The sequence below is a fragment of the Schistocerca nitens genome, chromosome 5 (genome assembly GCF_023898315.1).
Source record: "Schistocerca nitens isolate TAMUIC-IGC-003100 chromosome 5, iqSchNite1.1, whole genome shotgun sequence".
Lineage (NCBI taxonomy): Eukaryota > Metazoa > Arthropoda > Insecta > Orthoptera > Acrididae > Schistocerca > Schistocerca nitens.
This window is the reverse complement of record NC_064618.1, coordinates 494,637,537-494,663,389: the sequence shown is the minus strand read 5'-3', so window position 1 is coordinate 494,663,389 and position 25,853 is coordinate 494,637,537. Positions and strand designations below refer to the sequence as shown.

The window sequence follows — 25,853 nt, the reverse complement described above, 5'->3', positions numbered from 1 at the left end:
AAAAATGTAATATAATAGTTGCATTTAACATACCCTCTCTCGTTTACTTGGTGAGTCCTGAAACTTTTTAAGCATTTCCAAAACTTCATCAATTGACAGAGTCGGATGAGGGGGATGATTGTAGATTCTCTGGAAGTAGCTGTTAGCTTCATCTTCAATTTCTTTCGACACTGTTCCTGCCATATCAGGAAATATACTTGCTGTTTCAGCTCCTACTTAAAAGAGATAATATTTATGAAGCTCACTATTTCTCTACTGCCATAAGAGAAAATAAAACATAAAAATTTAAAACTAATAAGCTGCATATCACACACACACACACACACAATTAAAACTAAATGCAAATAAATTTTTAGCAGTGGATACATAATCTTAAAGCTCAGATACTCTCATTAACTTCGACACTCCACGAGCCATTATGTGGTATGCAATGGATGGTACATAGCCTACCAGTCTCACCCCCCCCCCCCCCCTTCCTTTCCCATTCAACATGTTATGTAGAAAGAAAATTTTCATCTCCAGAGTTTTCTTGGCACAATTGATTAATGGTGCACTTGGAGGTGTTCAGCTGAGTTGTTGTTACGGTTTTATGGAGAGTATTTCAATGACCAACCTGTCATCTTCTTCACAAGTTCCAAGTTGCACCGCAATGTACACTCATTGCCCGGACTCCAGCCAGACTACACTATTGTTTGTCTCACATCACTATTTGGAGATAAGTGTGAGTTCAACTCCCAATACACACTACACCCTTCAATGCTCTTTCATTTTTCAGTGTGCCTGGACTGATATTCTGCGAAATGCACATCCACACAGTGTTTCTCTGCTCTGGTGGACGCAATAGCTGGCAAGATCTTTTTTTTAAAAAAAAAAAATGTTTGGGCGAGATCAAACTTTGTTTAAACTGAAGCCTCTGATTCCATTTAGTAATTTGTGTAACATACAAGGTTATTACAAATGACTGAAGTGATTTCATAAATTCACTCTAGCTATATTGACAAAGTCTCAACACTCACATAGAAAAAGGCAAGAAGTTTTTTATTGTAGCAGCTGCACATAAGATTTCTACTACAAGAGTGCAGCAATGGGTAAGATGGCAATGCGTGCCAAGAAAGTGTATATTGTGGTTTAAATGCTTTCACCTCAGTCTGCCACAACAATGCAAAAATGTTTAACAGAGATCTACCAACCACCAACTCAACTCAGCGGCGGTATGCACAGTTGAAAAAGCTTCAGGACGCATCCGCAAATGGAAATCAATGGGTTGGCCTGCAGAGTGTGAAGAAATGGTTGACCACACGCAGGCAAATTTCACACATAGCCCACGAAAGTTGATGAACAGAAAAAGCATAGAGATGAACATACTACAACCCACTGTTTGGAAGATCTTAAGGAAATGAGTGAAGCTGAAGCCTCACCACTTGCAATTGCTCCAAGCCCTGGCTCACGATGACAAAGCTAGACACTTTGAATTTTTAGCAAAGTAGTAAAAGTTTCTAGAAGAGGACGGGATTTGGAACAAATTCATCTTCAGTGATAAAGCAACATTTTTTTGTGAACGCACAGTGAACAGGCACAATGTGTTAATCTGGGTGACAGAGTAACACTATGCTATTGTGCAACACATTTGAGATTCACCAAAAGTTAATGTGGTCTGTCAATCAGTTTCAAGTTTATGACCATTTTTTTCATCTGTGAAAAGAGCATTGCAGGACGTGTGTATCTGGACATGCTGGAAAATTAGCTCATGCCATTACTGAACAATGACAGAGTGGACTTAATCCACCCCACTTCCATTGTGTTGTTCCTGAATTATTAAACAGGAAATTGATAAACTGGTGCACTGGACGTGGTGGGATGATGATCACCAATTTATGTCATGGCCTCCAAACTCTCCCAATCTAACCCCCTGCGTCTTTGTTGTGTACGGTTATGTGAAAGATTCGGTGTTTACACCTCCTCTACCAACAAACCTAAAGAAACTGTGAGCTCGCATCAACAGTGTTTTTGAACAGATTGACAGGGACATACTGCAGTGAACACAGGAAGAACTTTATTATCAACTTGTTACCTGCAGAATCAGTGGGGAGCACATATGGAGCACTTTTAACATGTAAAAAACAACTGATTTTTTCTATGTGTACACAAAGCCCTTTGACAGTATATCAAATAACAGAGCTACAGTAAATCTTTCAGATAGCTTCAATTATAATGTTTTATTTATTTTGACAGCTTCCTTAATTATGTTGTCCCAGAAACACTGTGTATGCACCATGACAATAGTTTCCCCATATTTCATTTCGTGATTATACTCAAGATGGTACTCTGTGGCAGCTGACCTCATTGGTTGTTTCAGTTCGAAATGTCACTGATTTACCTTGCATCTCTCCTGGCCTAATAGTCTGCCTCACGTAACACATTAACAATATTATGGAAATGGAAGAGGATGTAGATGAAGACGAAATGGGAGATAAGATACTGCGTGAAGAGTTTGACAGAGCACTGAAAGACCTGAGTCGAAACAAGGCCCTGGGAGTAGACAAAATTCCATTAGAACTACTGATGGCCTTGGAGAGCCAGTCATGACAAAACTCTACCATCTGGTGAGCAAGATGTATGAGACAGGCGAAATACCCTCAGACTTCAAGAAGAATATAATAATTCCAATCCCAAAGAAAGCAGGTGTTGACAGATGTGAAAATTACCGAACTATCAGTTTAATAAGTCACAGTTGCATAACGCGAATTCTTTACAGATGAATGGAAAAACTGGTAGAAGCGGACCTCGGGGAAGATCAGTTTGGATTCCGTAGAAATGTTGGAACACGTGAGGCAATACTAACCTTACGACTTATCTTAGAAGCTAGATTAAGAAAAGGCAAACCTACGTTTCTAGCATTTGTAGACTTAGAGAAAGCTTTTGACAATGTTAACTGGAATACTCTCTTTCAAATTCTGAAGGTGGCAGGGGTAAAATACAGGGAGCGGAAGGCTATTTACAATTTGTACAGAAACCAGATGGCAGTTATAAGAGTCGAGGGGCATGAAAGGGAAGCAGTGGTTGGGAAAGGAGTGAGACAGGGTTGTAGCCTCTCCCCGATGTTATTCAATCTGTATATTGAGCAAGCAGTAAAGGAAACCAAAGAAAAATTCTGAGTAGGTATTAAAATTCATGGAGAAGAAGTAAAAACTTTGAGGTTTGCCGATGACATTGTAATTCTATCAGAGACAGCAATGGACTTGTAAGAGCAGTTGAACGGAATGGACAGTGTCTTGAGAGGAGGATGTAAGATGAACATCAACAAAAGCAAAACGAGGATAATGGAATGTAGTCAAATTAAATCTGGTGATGCTGAGGGAATTAGATTACGAAATGAGACACTTAAAGTAGTAAAGGAGTTTTGCTATTTAGGGAGTAAAATAACTGATGATGGTCGAAGTAGAGAGGATATAAAATGTAGACTGGCAATGGCAAGGAAATCGTTTCTGAACAAGATAAATTTGTTAACATCGAGTATAGATTTAAGTGTCAGGAAGTCGTTTCTGAAAGTATTTGTATGGAGTGTAGCCATGTATGGAAGTGAAACATGGACGATAACCAGTTTGGACAAGAAGAGAATAGAAACTTTCGAAATGTGGTGCTACAGAAGAATGCTGAAGATAAGGTGGGTAGATCACGTAACTAATGAGGAGGTACTGAATAGGATTGGGGAGAAGAGAAGTTTGTGGCACAACTTGACTAGAAGAAGGGATCGGTTGGTAGGACATGTCCTGAGGCATCAAGGGATCACAAATTTAGCATTGGAGGGCAGCGTGGAGGGTAAAAATCGTAGAGGGAGACCAAGAGATGAATACACTAAGCAGATTCAGAAGGATGTAGGTTGCAGTAGGTACTGGGAGATGAAGAAGCTTGCACATGATAGAGTAGCATGGAGAGCTGCATCAAACCAATTTCAGGACTGAAGACCACAACAACAACGTAACACATGCCACATTCACACGGAATGCGATACACGTCCGGCGTTCGGAGACCTAATTCATTCTTAACACTAATAAGACAACTTATTTTCATTGATTAAAGTGAAATACAATGAATGTCGTGTTTCGGTAGGAGTCTACCGATTTTTCCAGATAGTGGGTCAGTGCCACCCTCTTTCTCAAGCCATTCCTTATTTTGACTGAAACATCTGCCCAATCTGAGAATTGTTCGGAGCCCTACTCATAGGTATTTTAATTCTTCGGTAAGGCTTCCTTGTCCAAAAACGTTCAAGCTTTATGGATCACAGCAGTTGTGGTCAAACTTTTTGGTTCAAGAGCCAAAAATGTCATTGGAGGGCAGCATCTTGGGCCTCTTATGTACCAGTCTTATTTTTAATTGAAATGGTAACCTTCATAAACAGGTATGTTATGAGCCTCCAATAGGCTAGCTATAGTAAGGATGCGGTAAGTTTGATTCTGGACCCCAAGTACTGGTTGTTAAAAGGCAGCACCATACAGAACACTTCAGGTCAACTATTTCCTGTTTCATATTGCTGCTACCCTCAAGCGAGCCCAAAGTTGTGACACTTGTAATTGCCTGACAAAGTACTGTTTTGTTGCCTGTGTGAACAGATGAGTAACTGATTAAAATAAATGTGTTTACGTTTAATTGCATTACGCAATATGAGGCCCGATCACAGATATTTACTAAATGTTCTGAATGTTATTTTACTTCTACTCATTGCCTTGTGTTACAAAAGCCTTAATTCAATTTCAAATTGCTTGCTACCAAAATGTACCACATTTGAAGACGGCCACCTTTGCAACATCCATTCACCAATCCATCTTACTTCAGTGTCAAAATTTATACTGTAGCACCTGACGGGTATGAATCAGACGCACAAGTGAGTTTTAACAACTGAAAGACAAACAAAACATTCCCTTCACCCTTACATCCTCTAATACCGTGGTTGCTGCACTACTTACTGCTCTGCCCCTGAGATAAGTGACCAACTTTACTTTAATTTCCCCACTGTCAGTTAATATTAAGCACATGTTAGAATGCCACTGACTCGGCAACTATTTTTGTTTCTTACTGAGCAGGAAAACTACATTTTTAATCAGCTCTTTACGTTAACTGACTGTTAGTTGCTACATGCATAATAAGTCATAGAACCATAGGCCGCAAGAATACTTTATCCAGTCTGCTTGCAACACACAGGCCACAGTTTGATGACCTCTGGACCAGAGTCTTTAGCACCAAATTTCTTTGTGACAGATGGTGATGGTTCAAGCCATGGAGATAAAGGTAACAGAGCACAGTTTTCCAGAATACACTGACTCAGAGATCTATCGAGTCTTGTTCCAACATGCCAAGGAAAAGTAACTGGCCTTTATAAAGTTCCATCGAAAGTTTTATACTACAATGGAGAGTGTTTGAATGTTCCAGAAACTATTCACATTTTTTTCATTCCATGTGACCACACCACAAACATGTCATTCACTAGAAATGTCTTGCTCAGAATTTGCCAGATTCTGAAGCCTTTGATTCAGTGTTCCACACATGAGGTCTGTTCCAAAAATTTCAGAACATTTGTAATTTCACACCAATGATGTGTTGGAGCGAAATGCAGTTGGCATCCCTGCACAATTGCATGTTTAATGTGTAACTACTGGAATCTTCATTGTTGTATATCTATTAGTTACTGTTCAGCGCTGTATTGAGTGGAGCATCATGTCACACAGTCTGTGGATTTCGAGGTGGCAGAGTTGAAGGAGCAACACTTCTGCATTAAATTTTGCATGAAACTCAAGAAAAACCTTTACAGAGACACCAAATGATGCAGGGAGCCTACGGTGTTATGAATGGTTCACACGGTTTAAAAATGGCTGGACAAAAGTTAAGGATCTCCCTCATTCAGAACACCATTTGATGTCAACCGATGATGCTCCTGTCAGGAACGTCAACAAAATTATGCTTGCCAATCAAAGACTGACAGTCGAAAGATTGCAGAAGAATGTTACATTTTAGTTGGATCATTACATGAAATCCCGACAACACAGCATCTTGGTATGAATCATGTTGCCACCGAGTTCATCCCACGGCTAATGAGTCAAGACCAGAAAGAACTTCGCCTTGCAATCTGTGAAGGGCTTTTGGATCATGCAAATGAGAACAAGATGTTCCTTAAGAGAATAATAACTGGTGATGAGACCATGGTTCAGTCCTCACAATGGGTCAGGAAAGGATCTCCAATGCCAAGAAAAGCTCATCAGGTCAGGTCAAATGTCAATGCCATGTTGATAATTTTCTTTGACTATCAGGAACTAGGACAGCATCCACCAAATTTAGTTTCACAATAAATCCATTATTTAGACTCATAAACAAGTCTTTCATAAAGGTGTCTCTTAAGAGAGATGGAACTTTTAGTTTGTCCAGTAGATTACCAACAGCAGTAGATATCTGAAGATTAAAGAACAATAATCATACAATAAAAATACAAAAATTTACGTTAAAATTTCCTTAGATTAAGAACTTTTGTCTGTCATACCACTAACAATGGTACATCTGCTGACTGGCACTTTACTCGATTTGACCCTCATCTACATCACTGCGTGTAGTGTACTAAATAAAAAGACAAAACTGTAAACTTAAATAAAACCATCGACTTAATGGTTAGTATTATCATTAAGGAGGGATGAACATATTTGAGGTGACATATGCTTCTACTTCTACCCTAACAACCATCTCATTTTGCATGTTACAAGAAGATCTATTTTTGTATTATTCTTCCATGCACAACTTTGTTTGGGAGAATGGCACTTTGACTGTCATACGAAACCAGTCCATTTGTAGATAGATCCCCAGACCTTTGAATTAACCATCTGCACGTGGGCCATTATTCTGGCAGCCACATGCAGGTACCTTCAAATATCAGTAACAAACATCTTATGGTTGAAAATGAAATACAATGCAATTATCATCCTTACCTATCCTTGCTTTATCCATCCCAGATTGTGGTCCAAGAGAGCGGCTGAGGGCACCTATGGCACCAACCCCCAGGCCAACACTTGGTACTAGTGAAGCTGGGTTGCTGCCTGGACCAGGACCTACTTGGCTGCCGACAGGTCCAGACTGCTGCAGCTGTTGTGGTAGAAGTGGAAATGGGCTTTGTGAAGGTCCAGGACCTGGTCCTGGACCTGATACAGCTCCTCCCATTAAACGAGATGGAGAACCTGGATTTGTAACAAGTTGTCCCAATGCCCCTGGTAGGTTGAAAGCTTGTGAACTGGGAGGACCGAGACCACCAGGGGCTCCAGCAATGTTTATACTTGCAAGACTGGTGTTGATACCACCAATCGTGTCGACTTGTGATGCAGTGAAAAGCTGCTAGAAACAAAAATATCTAGTTAATATCTGAGGTGCCTCAATATAAAACATCAGGACATAAAGAGAACTAAGTGCTATGAACAGCAGGTAAGTTGTGTGTTCCTCAAGAAAATAAAAGTAAAAAGAGACATTACATGCCGCCTACAACATAATGAAACGAGGGAAAGAACAATATGTTTCCGGAGTTATCATTGTGAAGCCATGAAGTTTTACACTGACATTTGCTACCAAGAGAATGAATTTGGCAATGTCTATTCTATTAGCTGATTTCAATATACCTTCAATTTTCAGTTACAAAGGTTTTGTGCAAGCATACATAGCACATTAAATAAATAAGCTTTTACAAAACTGAATTACAGATGGTTTTGCAATGGCCCTAAAAGTTATCAATACTAAGGAAACAAAGGAACAGTGAAAACATGCTTCACCAAAACCCAACTTTACAAATACTTAGTAATATGCTTAAAGTGACTTATTCAAATTACATATTTCTTAATCTCTTTTAAGCAACACCCAATGAAACTGGAAACAGGAAATTAATTCACAGAGGATTTTTGTTTACTCTGTTGCAGTTAACACCTGCACTATTAGATGCTCGATTAGTGTATATTATTTCTACACTACACATAACCTGAGAAAGTTAATGGCATAGATGTTTATTGGACACAATTACGGTCTTAAATTTATTCATCCTAAAATTTACCTGTGTGTTAAGTGAAATGTATGAAGTTTCATTGTTTTAACAGATTTATTAAAGTTGCATAAAATCTGTTTTGCACGGTTTAACTAATATTCCAAATTCACACATGGAATTTTAAACACCTTGCAATACCTTCACGTCAGTCAGTCAATCGCAACATGTGTTCCTTCATCTCATGAAGGACTTTGTTCAAAAGCTAAATAATGTATATCAGTCTACTTTTAAATGAGTCTCTGCCACTCAACACCACCTTTATGTGGTAAGAATATATATATCCTAATTCATATTGTTGACGTTTATGTACATTGTTTCAAATTAAAATATCTGCTTTGGGTAACAACAACAAAAACAATAATAAACAATAATTACACCCAATGCTCCATTTCTTAAAATAGTGTTAACAAGAAAATAATATGCCTTTTTTTCAGAAGAATGGATAAACACAATCAGAAATGTTACTCACCTGTCCCCCAAGAGATGTACTAAATGCAGGTTCAATACCTCTGTGGGTTCTCAAGACTCCAGGTGGTGGTTGCCTGGGTTTGCTCATCAAAATACTACAGTTAGCAATCATTGTTAATATTGCTTCCGAGAGTTCTTGAGAAACATTCCTTAAAAGAGAAAATAATTAATGAATGAATGTAAGGTCAAACAATGGAAAATCCAGGATGGAATGCAACAATACAAGAGAAGGAAAGCTGCTACTCACCATATAGCGCAGATGCTGAGTCGCGATAGGCACAAATTGTGTGAATCTTTTTATTGTGCCTATCGCGATTCAGCATCTCCGCTATATGGTGAGTAGCAACTTTCCTTCTCTTACACTGAATATAAGATCAATTATTCAATGAAACATAGAAGCTTATACCAGTTAAGTATGTAAGGTATTTAATTTCTTGTCACTACAAAATTACTGCTTTGGCACCAGGAGAGCAAATTTCAGTAAAACGGTTCAGACTTCTAACAATTTTTTTTCTTTTTTATCAGCATTGTCTTGTTATCTATGGTGGAAAAAGCATTACACAAAAAGAGGGAAAAGTCTGTATGTTATAATTTAATGACAGGATGGTTCTAAGTAATACAACAAAATTTAATAATAAGCAGTGTGCGACATCCACTACTGGGTATAAGCCTCCTCTTAGATTTCTTCATGCATTAACCTGTTCAGCTTATGCGTCCATAATGCTACTGCAATTTTTATAATGCTATTTAGGCACCTTTTACAGGTTACTATCATCATTCACAATCCAGCAAAGACCTTCCACTGACAACCTACCATACACTCACAGTACCTGTGTGTCTTGTCAGATCCATTTTGTGTGTGTTTATAATTATGTCTTCCATTCCTGTCTGTTCTGATTCATTGGTTTGTTTTCCTGCAGTTCCTGGCAATTATCACTGTTGAGTGACATTCAGTTTCTGAATGATTTTTACTTCAGAAGGACATCACTGCTAGTCAAAATTGGTAATACATATTGCTCACAATCTTTCCATTTCATACGCTAGAATCATTTTGTAAAATAAGTTTATCCAAAGTGCTATAGACCACGTTTTATTCTTCTGTCTGATGAAACTTTAGTCATCCTAACCTGTAGATTTGGTTGAAAATGAGCCAAACTTTCTCAATCTACAAATCCTATACAACGTCATATTTCATTCTCATCCCTCTTACTGTAAAGAAGACACGTCAAGTTGCAGACACGAACAATTAAAATTTTGCTACATCCACTTCAAAAGTGGACCTTGTACTAAAAATAAAAACATTGCCTGCTGTCAGAAAACATTAATTTTGTCAGAGCTTCAACACTTGTGGAGGATACCACGCTTTATGAAGCTTGCCATGTGAGGTATTAACTAATGCCAATATTGCCAGTCTCTGAACATACTACAGAGAAACACTGTACCTTTATTCTCATATTATTGGAGTTCCTGACAATGAATAATGCAAACTATCATTTCCCATAATATCTTGCTTGCTCACTTTATTGACAATATGATTATCATGTCCTCCATTTGTTAATAGTTAAAACTTTCTCCCAGAACACTAGTTCTCAAGCATTTATCATTCCCTATGAACTTAAGCTCCAATGTCAACAACTGTGAACCTACTCTATTCTAAAGAAACAGAGATTACTGCATAATAAGTGTAAAACAAAGCATAGGGCTACAGGTAAAGATACACTGAATGAAACGCGTTTGGCTGTCATGAGAGCAATGCGTGATGCTTTCAATGACTACCGTAGCAGAACACTGTCAAGTGATCTTTCACAGAATCCAAACAAATTCTGGTCGTATGTAATGGCTGTTAGTGGCACCAAAGTTAAGTGTCCAGTCTCTAGTGAATGAGATAGGAACTGAAATTGAGGATAGCAAAGCAAGAGCTGAAATGCTTAACTCAGTTTTCAAATGTTCCTTTACAAAGGAAAATCCAGGTGAATTGCCCCATTTAATCCTTGTATCACTGAAAAGATGAATGAAATAAGTATTAATACCATGCCCAGTTCTTGGAAAAAAGAACAGTAACACACGTCTAGAAGAAGGGTAATAGAAGTGATCCACAAACTACCGTCCAATATGCTTGAGATTGTTTTCTTTTAGAATCTTAGAACATATTATGAGCTCAGACAGAACGATCTCAATGCCCACCAGCATGGATTTTGAAAACATTGATCATGTGAAACGCAACCCAACTCTCACTTTTCTCACATGACATACTGAACTTTCTTGATTTTCAAAAGCATTTGACTCAATACCACACCTACGATCATTGTCGAAAGTACGATCATTGTCGAAAGTACGATCATTGTCGAAAGTACGATCATTGTCGAAAGTACGATCATTGTCGAAAGTACGATCATTGTCGAAAGTACGATCATTGTCGAAAGTACGATCATATAGGGTATTAAGTGAAATTTGTGACTGGATTGAAGGCTTTTTGGTAGGGAGGACACAGCATGTTATCTTGGATGGAGAGTCATTGTCAGATGTACAAGTAACTTCAGGTGTGCTCCAGTGAAGTGTGTTGGGACCCTTGATGTTCATATTTTATATTAACAACCTTGCAGACAATATTAATAGTAAAATCAGGCTTTTTGAAGATGATACAGTTATCTACTACTTGAAAGAAGCTGCATAAATATACAGTCAGATCTTCATAAGATTTCTACTTGCTGCAGAGATTGGCAACTTAATGTACAATTTTGCACTTCACAAGACAAAAAACCTAGTATCCTGGGAATATAAATTAATGAATCACTGCTGGAATCGGTCAACTCACAAATACCTGGGTGTAACACTTTGTAGGGATATGAAATGGAATGATCAAATAGGTTCAGTCGTGGGTAACACAGGTGGTAGATTTCGGTTTACTGGTAGAATACTGGGGAAGTGCAATTAGCCTATAAAGGAGACTGCTTACAAATCACTCGTGCAACTTGTTCTGGAAAATTGCTTAAGTGCGAGGCACCCGTATCAAATAGGACTAACAGGGGATACTGAACATATAAAGAGAAGAGCAGCACGAATGGTCACAGGGTTGTTTAACCCATGGATAAGTGTCTTGTAGATACTGAAGGAACTGAACTGGCAGACTCTTGAAGACAGACGTAAACTATCCCAAGGAAGTCTATTAACAAAGTCTCAAAAACCGGCTTTAAATGATTACTATAGAAATATACTACAGAACCCTCCATATCACTCACATAGGTATCCTGAGGAGAAGATTAGAATAATTACCGCATGCACAGAAGCATTCAAACAATCATTCTTCCCACACTCCATAGATGAATGGAGCGGAAAGAAACCCTATTAACTGGTACAAGAGGGTGTACCCTCTGCCATGCACCTCATGGTGGTTCGCAGAGTGAAGATGTAGATTCAAAAGCTTCAAAATTTGCCCCCTCGCTCCCACACTGTCATCCAAAGAAACACTTTCCTATAGTGAACACAAATTTGCATTTTCATTCATACATATGGCACCCTCTTCAGGTTCTTTGGCACAGGATGAATAGCGCAATACAAGGTGTCTATAAAGTAGTTACTTTTGTCTAATTGGTCTTCCAATTAATCATCCTTGTTAAAAAAGTGTGTCTATGAATATTATTTCCAAAACTGTATAGTGCAAAATTTACTAAATTGTGCACAGAATACGTTGTTTTTACTAGACAACAGACACAGATTCTGCTAATCATACCTACAGCATCTTAACATCTGCTTAACTACCATGCTTCAAAACATATTATAGCTCTATCAAAAGCTGGGTCACCATCTCACTTTCATTGTCAGTGTCAAAGGCAGTCTTCAATTTATACATCGAGTCTATCTGAAATCCTTGTTTTGCATGGGGAATGTAGAACACTGCTGGCTGGTGTGCATCTCCAGTCCTCTGCCCCACATGTAAATTTCTTTGGGCTCCTGACAAATGATTTCCATACACGTTCAACTTTCTCAGCCGATGGTTCTGGCTAGCCTGTGTTCTTTGTGCCACAGACAGTCAGTCAGTCGCATGGAATGTGTTTCACCGCTGATGGATTATTTTGTCTGCTGGAGATTTTACCTGATCTATGGCGTAAAAGCATTGCTGAGCTGTCATGACTGACTGACATTTAGCAAACTGAAGAACATAAAATGTATGTATTCTTCTATTATATGTCATGACATGTATTATGAAGCTGCACTTTGACAGATGCTCTAACTACTGAAACATGTCACTTTTTGTATGCCTTGCAGTTTCCATACAGTCCTCCTCTGTACCCCTGATGGTACTTACGAAGAACTGTTTTCAATTAACTAGAAGCAGGTGTGTAACAATGATTTCCTTCATACAACTGAGGAAATAATTAAAGTTATAATCCTCAAGTTAATTTTGATTTACAAAATTAATTCACTGGTACACTTCCAAGACAGCTCACTGTCATTATCAGCAAAAGTTACTACTTTCATCCATTACAGACTGTAACAGACAATTCACTGCTATGTTGGACAAGTTATTTTACCTCTTCTACTTTTATACTGTAATATTATGAATGCTTTATGAATTTATAAATTTTGAGTCATGCACATCCAAGAAATTTTAATGTATCTTATTCACTGCAATATATTTCCTCATGTCACAATTAATTTGTCAGCTCACGTACACTACTACGATTTGTTTTTCTCCAAAAACATACCCTGCACAGACTTGTAGACATGCCAACATTGTTGTCAGTGTCTCATGAGGCAGTTGTGCCGACTTGGGTTGGCTTTCACCATCCTTGTTACCCATGATCTGTGGACACCGGCGCTGCAAAAATTAAAAACGTGAAATATGGAACAATACGAAATACATAAAATAACTAATGAAGAAACAAAATTAGTCCAAATCACTATAATGTCAAAGAAAAATCAGAACTGAAATATGTTACTTTCAATCATTAGCAAGAACCAAAAGTATTTACAGTGATGGGTTTTAGGAAACAACTCACTTGCAGAAATTTCACACAAGCAGATATGAAAGGTTCGCCATGTTCTCGTATTTTATCTGTTAGCCATTTTTCTAGTTTCAAATATTCCCTTCTTGATGCTAGGCAAGCCAAGTCTATTACAAATGGGAATGATGAAGCATTGAGCAGCATTGAAAGTGCCTGTGAAAACATGGTTAACATTAAATAAAGCTGATTTACAGAGTGTAATAATTCTGATAATTTCAAGTTTTACTCCTTACCTTAAGGTCTTGGGCAACGTCAAGAATTCGGGAAAGCCTGCTTTGGTCATTTTCTCCTCTGAGATACCATTCAGCCATTGCATGCATAATAATAGGCCTGATTGAAACATTCTAAACAAAAAAGGAAAGCATATGAATTAGTGCAGTAATTACTAACATTAAGAAACATACAAGATTAAAATTTCATTTCAAGGATACCTCCCAAAGCTTCATTTCTGTAATGTTGGATACAGATGTTTCCAGCATAGTTCCAGGACAGTCCATTGCCTTATTGCACACTTGTACAGTTTGATTATTCATTCTTCTTATATTTTAATATTTAATACAGATATGTTTTATAAGTTAGAGATGCAAAACATTTTTGCTCACCTGTGAATGCCATGCCTGATGAAGTATGATAACCGAATTTGGATGATTCCCTAAAAATATTGGAATGAGACTTGTCAAGAGTTCTTGTCTCAAAACAGTAACTGGTGCACTGAACTGCAGTAATGACAGCATCAACACATCTGGGCAATGTTGAACAGGAATTTTAAACAGCTCCTGAACTTGAGCATACAATCCTCTCTCAGCTAAATAAAGCAAAACATCTACCAAGTCCATTGATCTCCAAGTAGCAATGTCTTTGTTGTCACTGTCAGGAGGAGCTTTCAGGAGATCCACTGGCACTGAGTGGTAAGGATAATCAGCAAAACAGAAAAGATCTGGATTCTTCAGTATTTGCTGAATCAGTGAAAACTGCAACAGAAATGTCTGTGTAACATACTATTCTTCAAACTAAAAAAAAAAAAAAAAAATACATGAAAGGCAATATCTTTTGTACGCAAGTATGGCTCAGTGAATTAAATAAACAATTTTAATTATTATTAGTTCAGAGTTTGTGACTGTTTTGACTATCAAGTTACGGTGGTCTATTTGCAATTGGAATAAAATTTGTTGTACACATCTTTCAAAGAAAATGACAAAATTAATTAAAATACCTGCCCATCCACATTTTTCCAGTGTCGGTATATCAGATCAACAGGAAAGACATCTGGATGATAACCTTGGTTTTGAAGTCCCAGTCTAAGAGCAGTCATTAACAAATTCAACCCTTGTCGTTCCTTGACCATAAATTCACTGTGATCCAATTCCATTATAACATCATTCCACTGTAAGTTAGGGACCTAAACAACAATAGAAATCCAATTTAATATACAATATCTATCTGCATTATCCACTCATTTCCATGCAACTGCAACATACATTTTTGTGCCAGTCATTAAAGAATTACTCACAAGTTCTTTCAGAGCTTGCGCAAAAATTTCAACGTTCCATGTGTTTGGATGACTGCTGTCAGAAGATCCTTTCTCTTTTGAACCAGAGTCATTGCTGTTTCCCCAGTAATTGGCTGGATTCTGTAAATTCTGTAAGCCCACTTGTTCATCAAGACCAGTATGAGTCCGCACCATCATGCTGAGAACACGTGCTGTCATTGCTGGAGTCATTTCCCTTGCACCCAAACTGATAAGATTGTTCCGACATTCTTCAACAGAAGAACAGAATCCATAACCCATCTCCATTATTAAATCAGCTAAAGAACCGTCCATCTGAAAAAAGATAAAAAGGTGGAAATTACAATGATCATGTAATAGTAGTACGTGCGCAGCTGAATCAGTCACTTACGCATCATAAAATCTACAAGATTTAAGAGTTCACACCTAGGACTTTACTCTGAAATTTAATTTGATGTCTCCAGCAAAGCTAGGTGTGGGAATGTTTTCCAGATTCCATATTATTGTAAGTACACACAAAATTAAGTCTGGACAACTTATTAAGTGCGTACTAAGGCTGTATGGCACAGTTCCAGTGGACTGAAGAGTGACTCGGCATATAGTCATGAAGATACACTGGAAACGGTGCACAAAACTTTGTGAAAACCCTGACAAATGTCTATCCCTAAAGTAACACCTTACATTTGTCAATTTCGACTAAATAATGAAACAAACAGAAAATAATTATCTCCCCCCCCCCCCCACACACACACACACAAAAAAAACCCCACACACGACAGCTGAATAAACAAATAAACTCAAATTCTACTTTAAAATATTTTTTGAAACAAGGGCTTTAATGCTATATCAACCCTACTACACTGCTGATATAATAAAAAAGCTCTTCCAATACTTAGTTTTGTTTCAAACATCTCTTTCAGCATAAGTATTGTATTACCAGTACATTCAATAAACAAAATTGCTGGTAGTAACACACAGATACATCAACATAGTGTAACAGGGAATGACTAACACTGTTCACAATTTTTGACACCATTAAATGGCCAATAAGATAAAGCTGTGTATATAGCCTTACAGAAATAACAATAGGTGCACAAAATCTATGCAGTTACATTGAAAATGAACAGTTTACACAGATAACAGTTCATTTTCTACAGTCTAGAAGTGCTGGGCAGCCCACTTGGTCAATTATGTTCAAGCTGTTTGGATAACAGTCTTCATTTTTCTGTTTTAAGGATACTGCTGTCTATGGAATATCATTCTGTAATTAGCTATTCTTATAAACCCATACAGGTATAATGAACATTCACTACCACAGATAACTTCCAAAAAAAGGCTTTGTAACTTAAAGACATCTTCAGCATGTTACTGAAACTTCCCTCTACAGATATGGAGATTCACGTTAATAAAAATTCCGTTGCCTACACTGATGAGGATGAGAAGCGGAGGAGGAGGAGGAGGAGGAGGAGGAGGAGGATGAGGAGGAGGAGGAGAATGATGATGATGATGATGATGATGATGATGATGATGATGAATTAAGTATCTTGGAAAATTATACGCTGAAGAGGAGAAATAAAAAACAAACCCCTGACGAATGAGACTAGATTCATCGATCCAGCGATTACGGGGCTTGAACGCTAACCACTTGGCTGCCGCCGCTTCATGGTAAAAATAGCCATGCACAGGTATATATTTGACGACTGAAATTATCTTACGATATTCTCAATAATGCTTGGGAAGTACGCGCTACTGCTTACACATTTTGTTGTCCTCATGGAGTACTACGAGTGTGCGAAGTTTGCGGTAAATCCACATTCCAAATGTCGTGGCCTCCTCTTGTAAGTGAAAGGCTATCAAACAGCATCCTACAGAAATTCAAATTAACACCCTGTGCTATCCATTTCAATTACAGTGGTGTACTTACAAGTATAATATTGTATTAAGTCCCTGAACTAGTAACAAATTACAAAATAGCAAGATTATTCTTATTTGAAACTATGCCTAGGCCCAATAACTCTAAATGCTGGTTATACAAACATCACTTACAGTCCAAAATGTGTGTACATTATGCCCAAGGTTTCAAGCAAATAAAATTATGTACAAATACAGTTTCTAAACCATGCTGTTTTGTGTGCTATAAATTTTCTGAAATGCTTTCATTAATAAGATTACATTTGTACTAGAGTAATTCAGAGAGAGAGAGAGAGAGAGAGAGAGAGAGAGAGAGTGTGTAACATAAATGTTTAACGGTATTTTTCATTGTTAATATCTGTGATTCAATGCCTCCTCTATGTGGTGTATAGTTATCTATCCTTTTTCATATTATTATTATTATTATTATTATTATTATTATTACTACATACATTTACAATTTTTCAAGTCAATGAGAGGCTGCACTTTTGACAACTGCTTTTGGCAATCAATGACTCCTCCTGCAGCCGTTTTCTTTAATTGGTGCAATGAATGATGGAATAAAATCTATTATTAAAAAAATCAGCCCCTAACCCCATAACATCAAGAAAAAGGGCCTCGTATTGCACAAAATAATTGGTGGCTGCCCCTAAAATCTGAAGATCAAGTATGTCAAGATAGTTTGCGAATAGGATACTGCTTCACTTTACTCAAGCACAAAAAAATTTTGTGCTTCAAATTCTTTTGACAATATTATGAAAATTATAGTGGAGATGCCGAGTCACAGAAATCCACAATAAAATGACTGCCATACATTTACGCTTTTGACCACGGCCTCCTCCTGAAGTGGGTAACACACTCACTCTCTCTCTCTCTCTCTCTCTCTCTCACACACACACACACACACACGCACGCACGCACGCACGCACGCACGCAGGCGCTTGCCCACGAGTCCACTCAAGTTTTGCGTGCTTCAGGAGAAGCACTTCTGATCGAAAGTTCACTAGTTAAGCTGTCATTTTGTTGTGCCTGTCTGTGATGCGATACCTCCACTACACGGTGAGCAGCAATCTATCATATTCTTAATTTTGTCACTACTTCATCCCAGAAGTTCAGTTTGCAAGTTTATTTCACTTTTGATGCTTTTAGTGTTTTCCTTCAAATAATGTTCAATGTGATTAGTAGTGCCAGCCCAACATGTATAGTATAAAGGAAAGTGTGCAACAAGCTAGGCCCACGAATTTGTGTGTTTTGTGAAGATCATTTGGACAAAGAAAAGGAAACAGTTCTGAAAGTAAGCAAGAACATTGTTGTATTGACAGGGAAAGAACAGTACAGTATAGACTGTGGTGAGAGTGGCTTAACAAGGCAGCGCGCACCAGGAAAGAAGTAGGCGAGGGTTGATTTTCAGAAAGACACTAATCATCGAATACATAGTTAAATTAAGAGAAGAGAACATTCCACTCTATCTGAATTATTTGTGTTGCTTCAGTATCTTTTTGAAGGAAGCAATGTTTCATTGTCCACAATGTTGAAAGACGAAGGCTTCAGGCGTTCAGTGTTTAACAGATGTCAAATATCAATGGAAAGGACAAATGCTGTTGCATGGTGGTGCAGATTTCTGCACAGGATCATGGGTGTGAGATTTTTCAGTATAATGTGGCTAAAGCAAACCTGGATGAATGCCAACCACTCATTATATAATGCCTGAAGTGATGGAATGTCCAAGGGGACCATGGCAGTGCCTTTTTGAAAAGGAAGGTGAATTATTGTTCTCTACGCATGTATACCAGACAGTTGCGTGCCAAACTGCCTGTTCACATTTCATTTGAAAATGTTAGGCAATTACGGCGAAGAGATGTACAATGTAGTTTTTGAAAAAGTGTTTTAAGTATTGTTTATGACAAATCTGACATTGTGAACAAATGCAACAATCTTCAAAGAGGCAGCCAAAGATGAACAGTTTGTGGAAGAATGCACCAAAAATTTAATTATACATTTGGGAAGGAGCTGTGATAGTTCGAGCAGTTCAGAAGAAGAACACTCTAAATCAAATTCTGACAGTGATGTGAGTGGTGTTTATCAATTAGCGTAAGTGTAACACACACAGAAATTTATGAAGGGAGCCTGTTATCAACCAATCATCATATTGTGGTAAATCGTTAATATACTGATAAATTATTCTGTCACTCTTTGTAGATCAGATTAATGATACCAATATGTAACTACATACAAATACTGTGGAAATTCAACTGTTTGCAAAAATAGTTTTCATTCCTATTGTGAAATATATAAGTAACTTAACGATACTTCAGCATGTTGGATACTAAATAGTTCTTTTCAATTTTTTGAGTTTATACATTAAAAGTAGCAACTGTGAATAAATTCACTGGCCTGAATGTTATTGAAGTTTTTGTTTCTGCCTCTAGTGCATGTGAGTAGGAGCAGAGAGGCAAGTAGTGCTGTAAACCATGTTTGGCAACACTGCAATCTGCCCACCTGAACTGTCAATACCAACTGCTTGTTTCACAGACATTAATTGTTTTGTTTTCATTTTCTTTAATGATTATGCATATTAACTGAAGAAGAAGCTTTAAAATTTGTATTTGTATATTATCATGCACATTTAGTTTATTTCCATGTAATGTTGATTACGCTGTGTATTGCACTTGGGTTAAAAACTGTTTTCAGTAATATCTATGCCAGGCTATAGCAGTATGTAATAATCATTGATTTCAAATCTAAAACCCAATATTTTAAACAATACAGCACAAGGTGACGGAATATTTGTGACAAAAGACAAATAATACATAAAGTATCATAATTACCATGGTTGTAATTGAAAGATTCTCCTGGTTTCCTTTATCCATAGGAAAAGTAGCCTTTACAGGATATAACAGTGGTGCTAAGATGACTGGCACCAATTCTTCAGTAAACTCTTTTCTTAAGGCCTGAAGAAAAGCTTCCCTTGTTTCAGTGCTTATTCCTAGAAGACAGAGTTGCAGAAGTCTTCAATTAATGGTCAATCTCAATATCATGTCAACTCACATTAAGAAAAATCGACATTGTGATCACTTAACAAGAATATAAGCTACTTACAAACTGTCAGATCACATCCCATGCCATCCTTTTACGCAGATCCCAAGGAGATTTTCCAGATTTAAGCTTGCAAAAGAGCAAAAACTGACACAGGACACTACTTAACCTAACTGAAACTGGATTTAATGCCAGGAAAAATTAGCAGAAAGTTGTAATTAATCCCAAAATTTATTACTAGTAGAAGAACTAGACTAAGCACAAACACAAAATTTGAAGTAACTCAAGTTTTGCTGATGGCCCAAAAGCAAATTCTTTTATTCAATAGAGAGGAAGAAATATCACTAGCAGTTTGGAGATTGTGGAAAAGTAGCAAAATCCTGACAAGAAGCACAGAAAACACAGAATAGTAATAAATCTGAAAATAGAAATCACACATCCATGAAATTGGAGAAGTTGTAAAACCATTTACCCTGAAAGAAAGACATTATGAGAATAGTCAACTTCCAGAAATTTAAAAAAACAACAGGAAATTACATTAAAAAATTTAAAATGAGGCCAGGTGGATATCACAACCAAAAAACCATGCTTTAAGAGAAAAAGAACAAAAGGCTCTTCACCACTAAGAAAATTGCAGAGAATTTTATAGATATCTCAAAAAATGTCTAAAACTGCACTGAGGCAGAATTTATGTTAATTACCCTAGACAAATTTCCATTCCTCCTGTCACATACAAAATTCTATCTCAACATCTCCTGGATCAAATACAACAACATGAATCCAAAATTGGTAGATACCACACAGGTTTCAGACCAAATAGATCTTTCTCAAAACAATCTTTAATTCTAAAACTAATTTTCAGATATCAAAAAATGTGGAATCAGAAAGCAGTTAGTACTTATCTGCATCTTAAAAAAAAAGATTATGCCTCAGTGGACACTATATTTCTCTTTCAAATTAGAAAAAGAATAAATTCTTGATCTTTAAACTGCTACAATCATTAGGAAATGCTGTACGGTATAAAACCAAAGGTAAAACTCATGGAGAAATTTTTTAAATCTTTGCAAACAATCCAGGGCATAGGAAAAGTAAGACTGGCACAAACTAAAACTAGAACTTAAAATTGACCAACAAACCAAATTAGGAAAAAGCAATATTAGAACAGAGTGACATGGCGGGTCCAAAATATGCCAAAGAATGGACACACATATTTACAGGAAATAAGAAATTCAGAGCTATAAAGAATTTTTCATATGAAGGAAAAAAAAAGGTTTTTATGGTGATATTAAAAGAAGAAGTTGCACAACAATAGTAACTAGACAAAAAAGAATTTAATAGAAAATCTGCAACTTTCTATTCTCAAGAATGACAAGTCATATGGACACAAGGAAAGGCTAAAAGCAAATCCTGAAATGCCCTTATTGAACATGTGAAAATAATAATAATATAAATAATAATGTAGCCATAGTTGTCCATAGTTGTTGCTGCAGCAGCACTAGTAGTGATAATTACTATCTGCTGAAGTTATTGTACGTATCAGGCATTGTAGAAACTTCAATATTGCAAGTCATATATTCAAATAAAGGAGAAGGCTTGATGCAGTGTTAAGTCATGAAAAAACAAATTACAAAAACTGCATTCAAGCAAGCCCTAGGTACACCATGAATCACATTTTGGGACAATTATTTAATATCTAAACTAAAAAGCAAGCATTAAAAATTTACCTATTTCTCAAAACTGCCTTAGAGGAAAGATGTATTATACATAAATGAGATGGAAATGTTTGGGAAAAAAGATTCAGTAATGAAAACACATTTCACCAATACCAATGTCTCTATAAGCAGAATTAATTATGACAACATTATGGAAGGTTCTTGGCTGGGAACAGAGATGGCACTGATATCATTAAACTTTTGATAGATTTTACAAATAACTTACATGTCAAACTAATGTTTGGAATAAATTTATATAGTAGGACCTCAAAAATCTGGCATGCCTGGGGATCTGTCAGTGGCAGATTATCAAATATGCCATACTATCAAAGTCACCTTCAAGAACATGATTTAAAAACAGGAATATAAAGACCTTGGAACATTGCTGAAGTGCTAACTTGTTACCAGATTGAGCTCTTTTTCGACAAAAATTATTCTGTATGATGTGCTGATTCATAACTTCAGAAGTGTTGTATCATTGGCTACTATCTGCGAACTTCAGCAAAAACGTATAAGTCTTCTCAAACCTCAGCCCACCATATCATATCGTCAAGTAAGCTCTTCACCGATAGCTAAATTCGCCAATGTTGATCCACTAGTCAACATCTTCTGCTTAGAATGCACTCAGTTCATTAGTGGATGCAGTTTGTTAGTGTACGTAGAGTTTATCACTCTTACAATTCCAGAGCAATGAGATATTGACTCATCATTTACAATGCTTTCCATCTCAGATTCTGGAGGGTAAGCTCAACAACCATCAAGGATGAGAACTGGCTTACCATCTTTGAAAACTTACTTTGACAATTAGAATGAAATGGTACAAGAAGCAGTCTTTGAACAATTTGGCTACCATCCTGGCATTAGTTTGTACACCATAATTAACCAGCACATGTATCCAATTTTTTTAGAGGTCTAGGCTTTTGATTTTCCAAATAAGAAAGATGGTTTATAATTGCCTGAAACATTTCCACACACTAAGGGAGTTATCATGACTTTCCTTTTTTCAAAACCTTTGCACAGGACTTCTCAGCTCCCAATAGGATTGAATTTGGCAAACACCGCCATAACAGGCCAGTCTCATCAGCGTTGTAGATGTGGTGTGGAGGCAACTTAAGTTTATCAAGAGGCTTTTGAGATATTTTTTGTATCAATCTGCAGCAGCACCAGCAGCATATTTTATTTCACAAGAAACTTCTTGTTTACGAATGCCATGACAGATTTTGAATTTATAGTGGCATTAAAAAAAGAAGAAAAAATTATCTGTGGGCAGATTCCAGGTAGGAATATCAACAACGTAGTAAAAGATAGCTTGCTACTTACCATAAACAAATGTTAAGTTGCAGACAGGCACAATTACTTACATAAACCTTTCAGCCACAGCCTTCATCAGAAAAAGAGAAACACACACCATTCATACACATAACCAAGCACATGACTCCCATCGCCAGCATCTCAGGCCAGAATGCAACCATCACGTGGTTTGCAAGCAGCAATCTGGAGAGGGAAGGGAAGGGGGACGTATAGTAGTGTACTGGTGTGAGGGAGGGCAGGACGGAGGGGGCGGGGAGGGGGGCAGTGAGTGTGCGAGGGCGAGGGGGGAGAGGGAGGGTGGCGTGGGAGGGAGGGTGGCGTGGGAGGGAGGGTGGCGTGGGAGGGAGGGTGGCGTGGGAGGGAGGGTGGCGTGGGAGGGAGGGTGGCGTGGGAGGGAGGGTGGCGTGGGAGGGAGGGAAGGTGGGAGGGAGGGAAGGTGGGAGGGAGGGAAGGTATCTGGCAGGAGTGTGCAAGGACTAGACAGCCAACAGGTGTAGCATCAGGAGGTTGTGGGGCAGGGAAGAGGGGAAATAAAAAAGGAGAGGAATGGAGAAAGATGGGTGGGTGCATTAACAGAGGGTGAAAGACAAGAATGGAAAGGACATAGTCGGGCAGAGAGAGTGGAAACTGTTGGGGTAGAGGGTGTAAGGACAGTATGTTATCATAAGCTGAGGCCGGGATAATTACGAGTGCGGAGAATGTGCTGCAAGTATAACTCCCATCTGCGCAGTTCAGAAAAGTTAGTGGTGAACGGGAGGATCCAGATGGACCGAGTAGTGAAACTGACATTAAAATAAAGCATGCTATCTATATTCAGCTGCCTGTCATGCCACAGGGTGTCTACTTTGCTCTTGGCCAGTTTGGCGGTGGCCGTTCACCCTGGTGGACAGCTAGTTGGTAGTCATACCAATATAGACAGCTGTACAATGATTGCAGCAGAGCTGGTAAATGACATGGTTGCTTTCACAGGTGGCCCAGCTCCTGACAGGGTAGGGTCAGCCTGTGACTTGACTGGAATAGGAAGTGCTGGGGGGGTGGATTGGGCAGGCGGTCTTACACAGGAATGTGATCCTTGCAGCAATTGGTTGGGACAGGGGAGGGGGGGGGGGGCGGGGTGGCACAGGGATGGACTAGGTTGTTCTCTCTGAAGGCCTCGGTGACACCCTCAGCATACTGAGCAAAGGAGTTCTTGTCACTGCAAATACAGTGGCTGTATGTGAAACGGATGACAGCGTCAAAAGGCGTGTACTGTTGGCACTTGTTGGGTTTAATGTGGACAGAGGTGTGGGTGGAACCATCAGAGAGGAGGTGGCATGTTGGATTGAGGAGGACTATGTGAAGTGGATTGGAGAGAAGGTGTTGAGGTTATGAAGGAACGAATACAGGACATCTTGGCCCTGAGTCCAGATCACAGACAACCACTACCCACCAGACTTAGCCTGCAACCCCAAGAACCAGCCACAAAGGAGTGTCTCCTCCTCCACCCAGAACTGCCCCAAGCTGAAACAACTGGACCATATGCTTTGCTAGCCTTTGATTACCTATCATCATGCCCTGAAACGAGGGACAGCCTACCCAAGATACTTCCCATCTCTCCTACAGTGGTCTCTCATCCCCAACCCTCCACACCATCCTAGTCTGTCCCTACGCTACTCCCAATCCCAATCCCTTGCCACAAAGATCATATCCTTGTGGATGACCTAAGTGCAAGACCTGGCCAATCCACCCACTCAATACTTCCTATTCTAGTTGAGTCAGAGGTTTATTCTACCCCATCTAGGGCTGGGAAGAGCAAAGTAGATCACACTGTGGCACAACATGCAGCTGAACAGAAATTGCTTTATTTCAATGGTAGCTTCACTACCCGAGCCATCTGGATCCTCCCCTCCAGCATCAGCTTTTTTGAACTGCGCACATAGGAGTTATCATTGCAGCTTATTGTCTGCTCCCATAATTATCCCAGCCTCAATTTACGGTACCATACTGCCCCTACACCCCCTACCCAATAGTTTCCACCCCCTCTTTCCTATTGTCTTCTCCCCATTTTCTCACCCACCCTCTGCCAATCTTTCCCCTCTCCTCTCCTTTTCCCCCCACCTCCCTGCCACATAACCTCCTGATGCTGTGCCTTTTGGCATTCTAGCATTCTAGTCCCTGCACAACCCACCAGGCAACCTTTGTCTCTCTCTCTCTTCATCTATACACTACTATCCCCCCCCCCCCACCCCCACCAAACTGCTGCTTGCATCCCACATGATAGTTGCAATCTAGCCCGAGATGGGGAGTAATGTGTGCATGAGGTGTGCTTGCTTATGTGTATGAATGGTGTGTGTTTCTCTTCGGCTGATGAAGGCTGTGGCCGAAACCTTTAGGCAAGTGTTTTATTTGTGCCTGTCTCCAACTTAACATGTCTTCTTTATGGTAAGTAGCAATCTATCTTTTCCTACATTGTTGATATTCCTTTTCAATTAACACAGGCCCTGTTATTGGTTTTCCCTCTGCCCTCTTAGCATGAGCCACTTTAACAATACTACTTCCACAGTTTCCAACTTAGATTTTTTTGTCTGCTTAAGGTCTAGGTTTTTAGTTGAAGCAGATTGTGACAAAGTTTTCTAGCTGCAGTTTTTGTTTTCTATCATTGTGTGTATTTGAAGATGTGATATTAAATTATCATATTATGTTGGGTTCTCCTCTTTTTCCATTCTTCTTATGATGTCCAGGTTTTGGTTGATTGTCAACATAACATGTTTGCATTTTGCCATTTTAGGCTCTGTTTAGAAAACATTCACTGTATATACAAACTGTTTACTGTGCTAGTCTATTTGATAGCCACAGAAGTA

General features: G+C 38.4%; 1 protein-coding gene across 7 annotated transcripts in view; it reads right to left on the bottom strand.

Annotated features, from left to right (window-relative positions):
- The window catches only part of LOC126260864 (CCR4-NOT transcription complex subunit 1), a 143,320-nt gene that overhangs the window by 90,143 nt on the left and 27,324 nt on the right, over window positions 1-25,853 (bottom strand). For 4 of the 7 annotated variants that reach the window (XM_049958285.1, XM_049958280.1, XM_049958284.1 and 1 more), the window contains exons 5-14: window positions 19,783-19,940; window positions 15,047-15,358; window positions 14,750-14,935; window positions 14,139-14,507; window positions 13,770-13,880; window positions 13,531-13,689; window positions 13,237-13,349; window positions 8,532-8,679; window positions 6,969-7,368; window positions 34-215 (exon numbers count right to left, since the gene is read on the bottom strand). In XM_049958285.1, the coding sequence (XP_049814242.1) occupies window positions 34-215; window positions 6,969-7,368; window positions 8,532-8,679; window positions 13,237-13,349; window positions 13,531-13,689; window positions 13,770-13,880; window positions 14,139-14,507; window positions 14,750-14,935; window positions 15,047-15,358; window positions 19,783-19,940 (2,138 nt within the window). The remainder of the gene's footprint in view (window positions 1-33; window positions 216-6,968; window positions 7,369-8,531; window positions 8,680-13,236; window positions 13,350-13,530; window positions 13,690-13,769; window positions 13,881-14,138; window positions 14,508-14,749; window positions 14,936-15,046; window positions 15,359-19,782; window positions 19,941-25,853) is intronic. The other 3 variants (XM_049958281.1, XM_049958288.1, XM_049958283.1) reach the window with 2 other exon arrangements.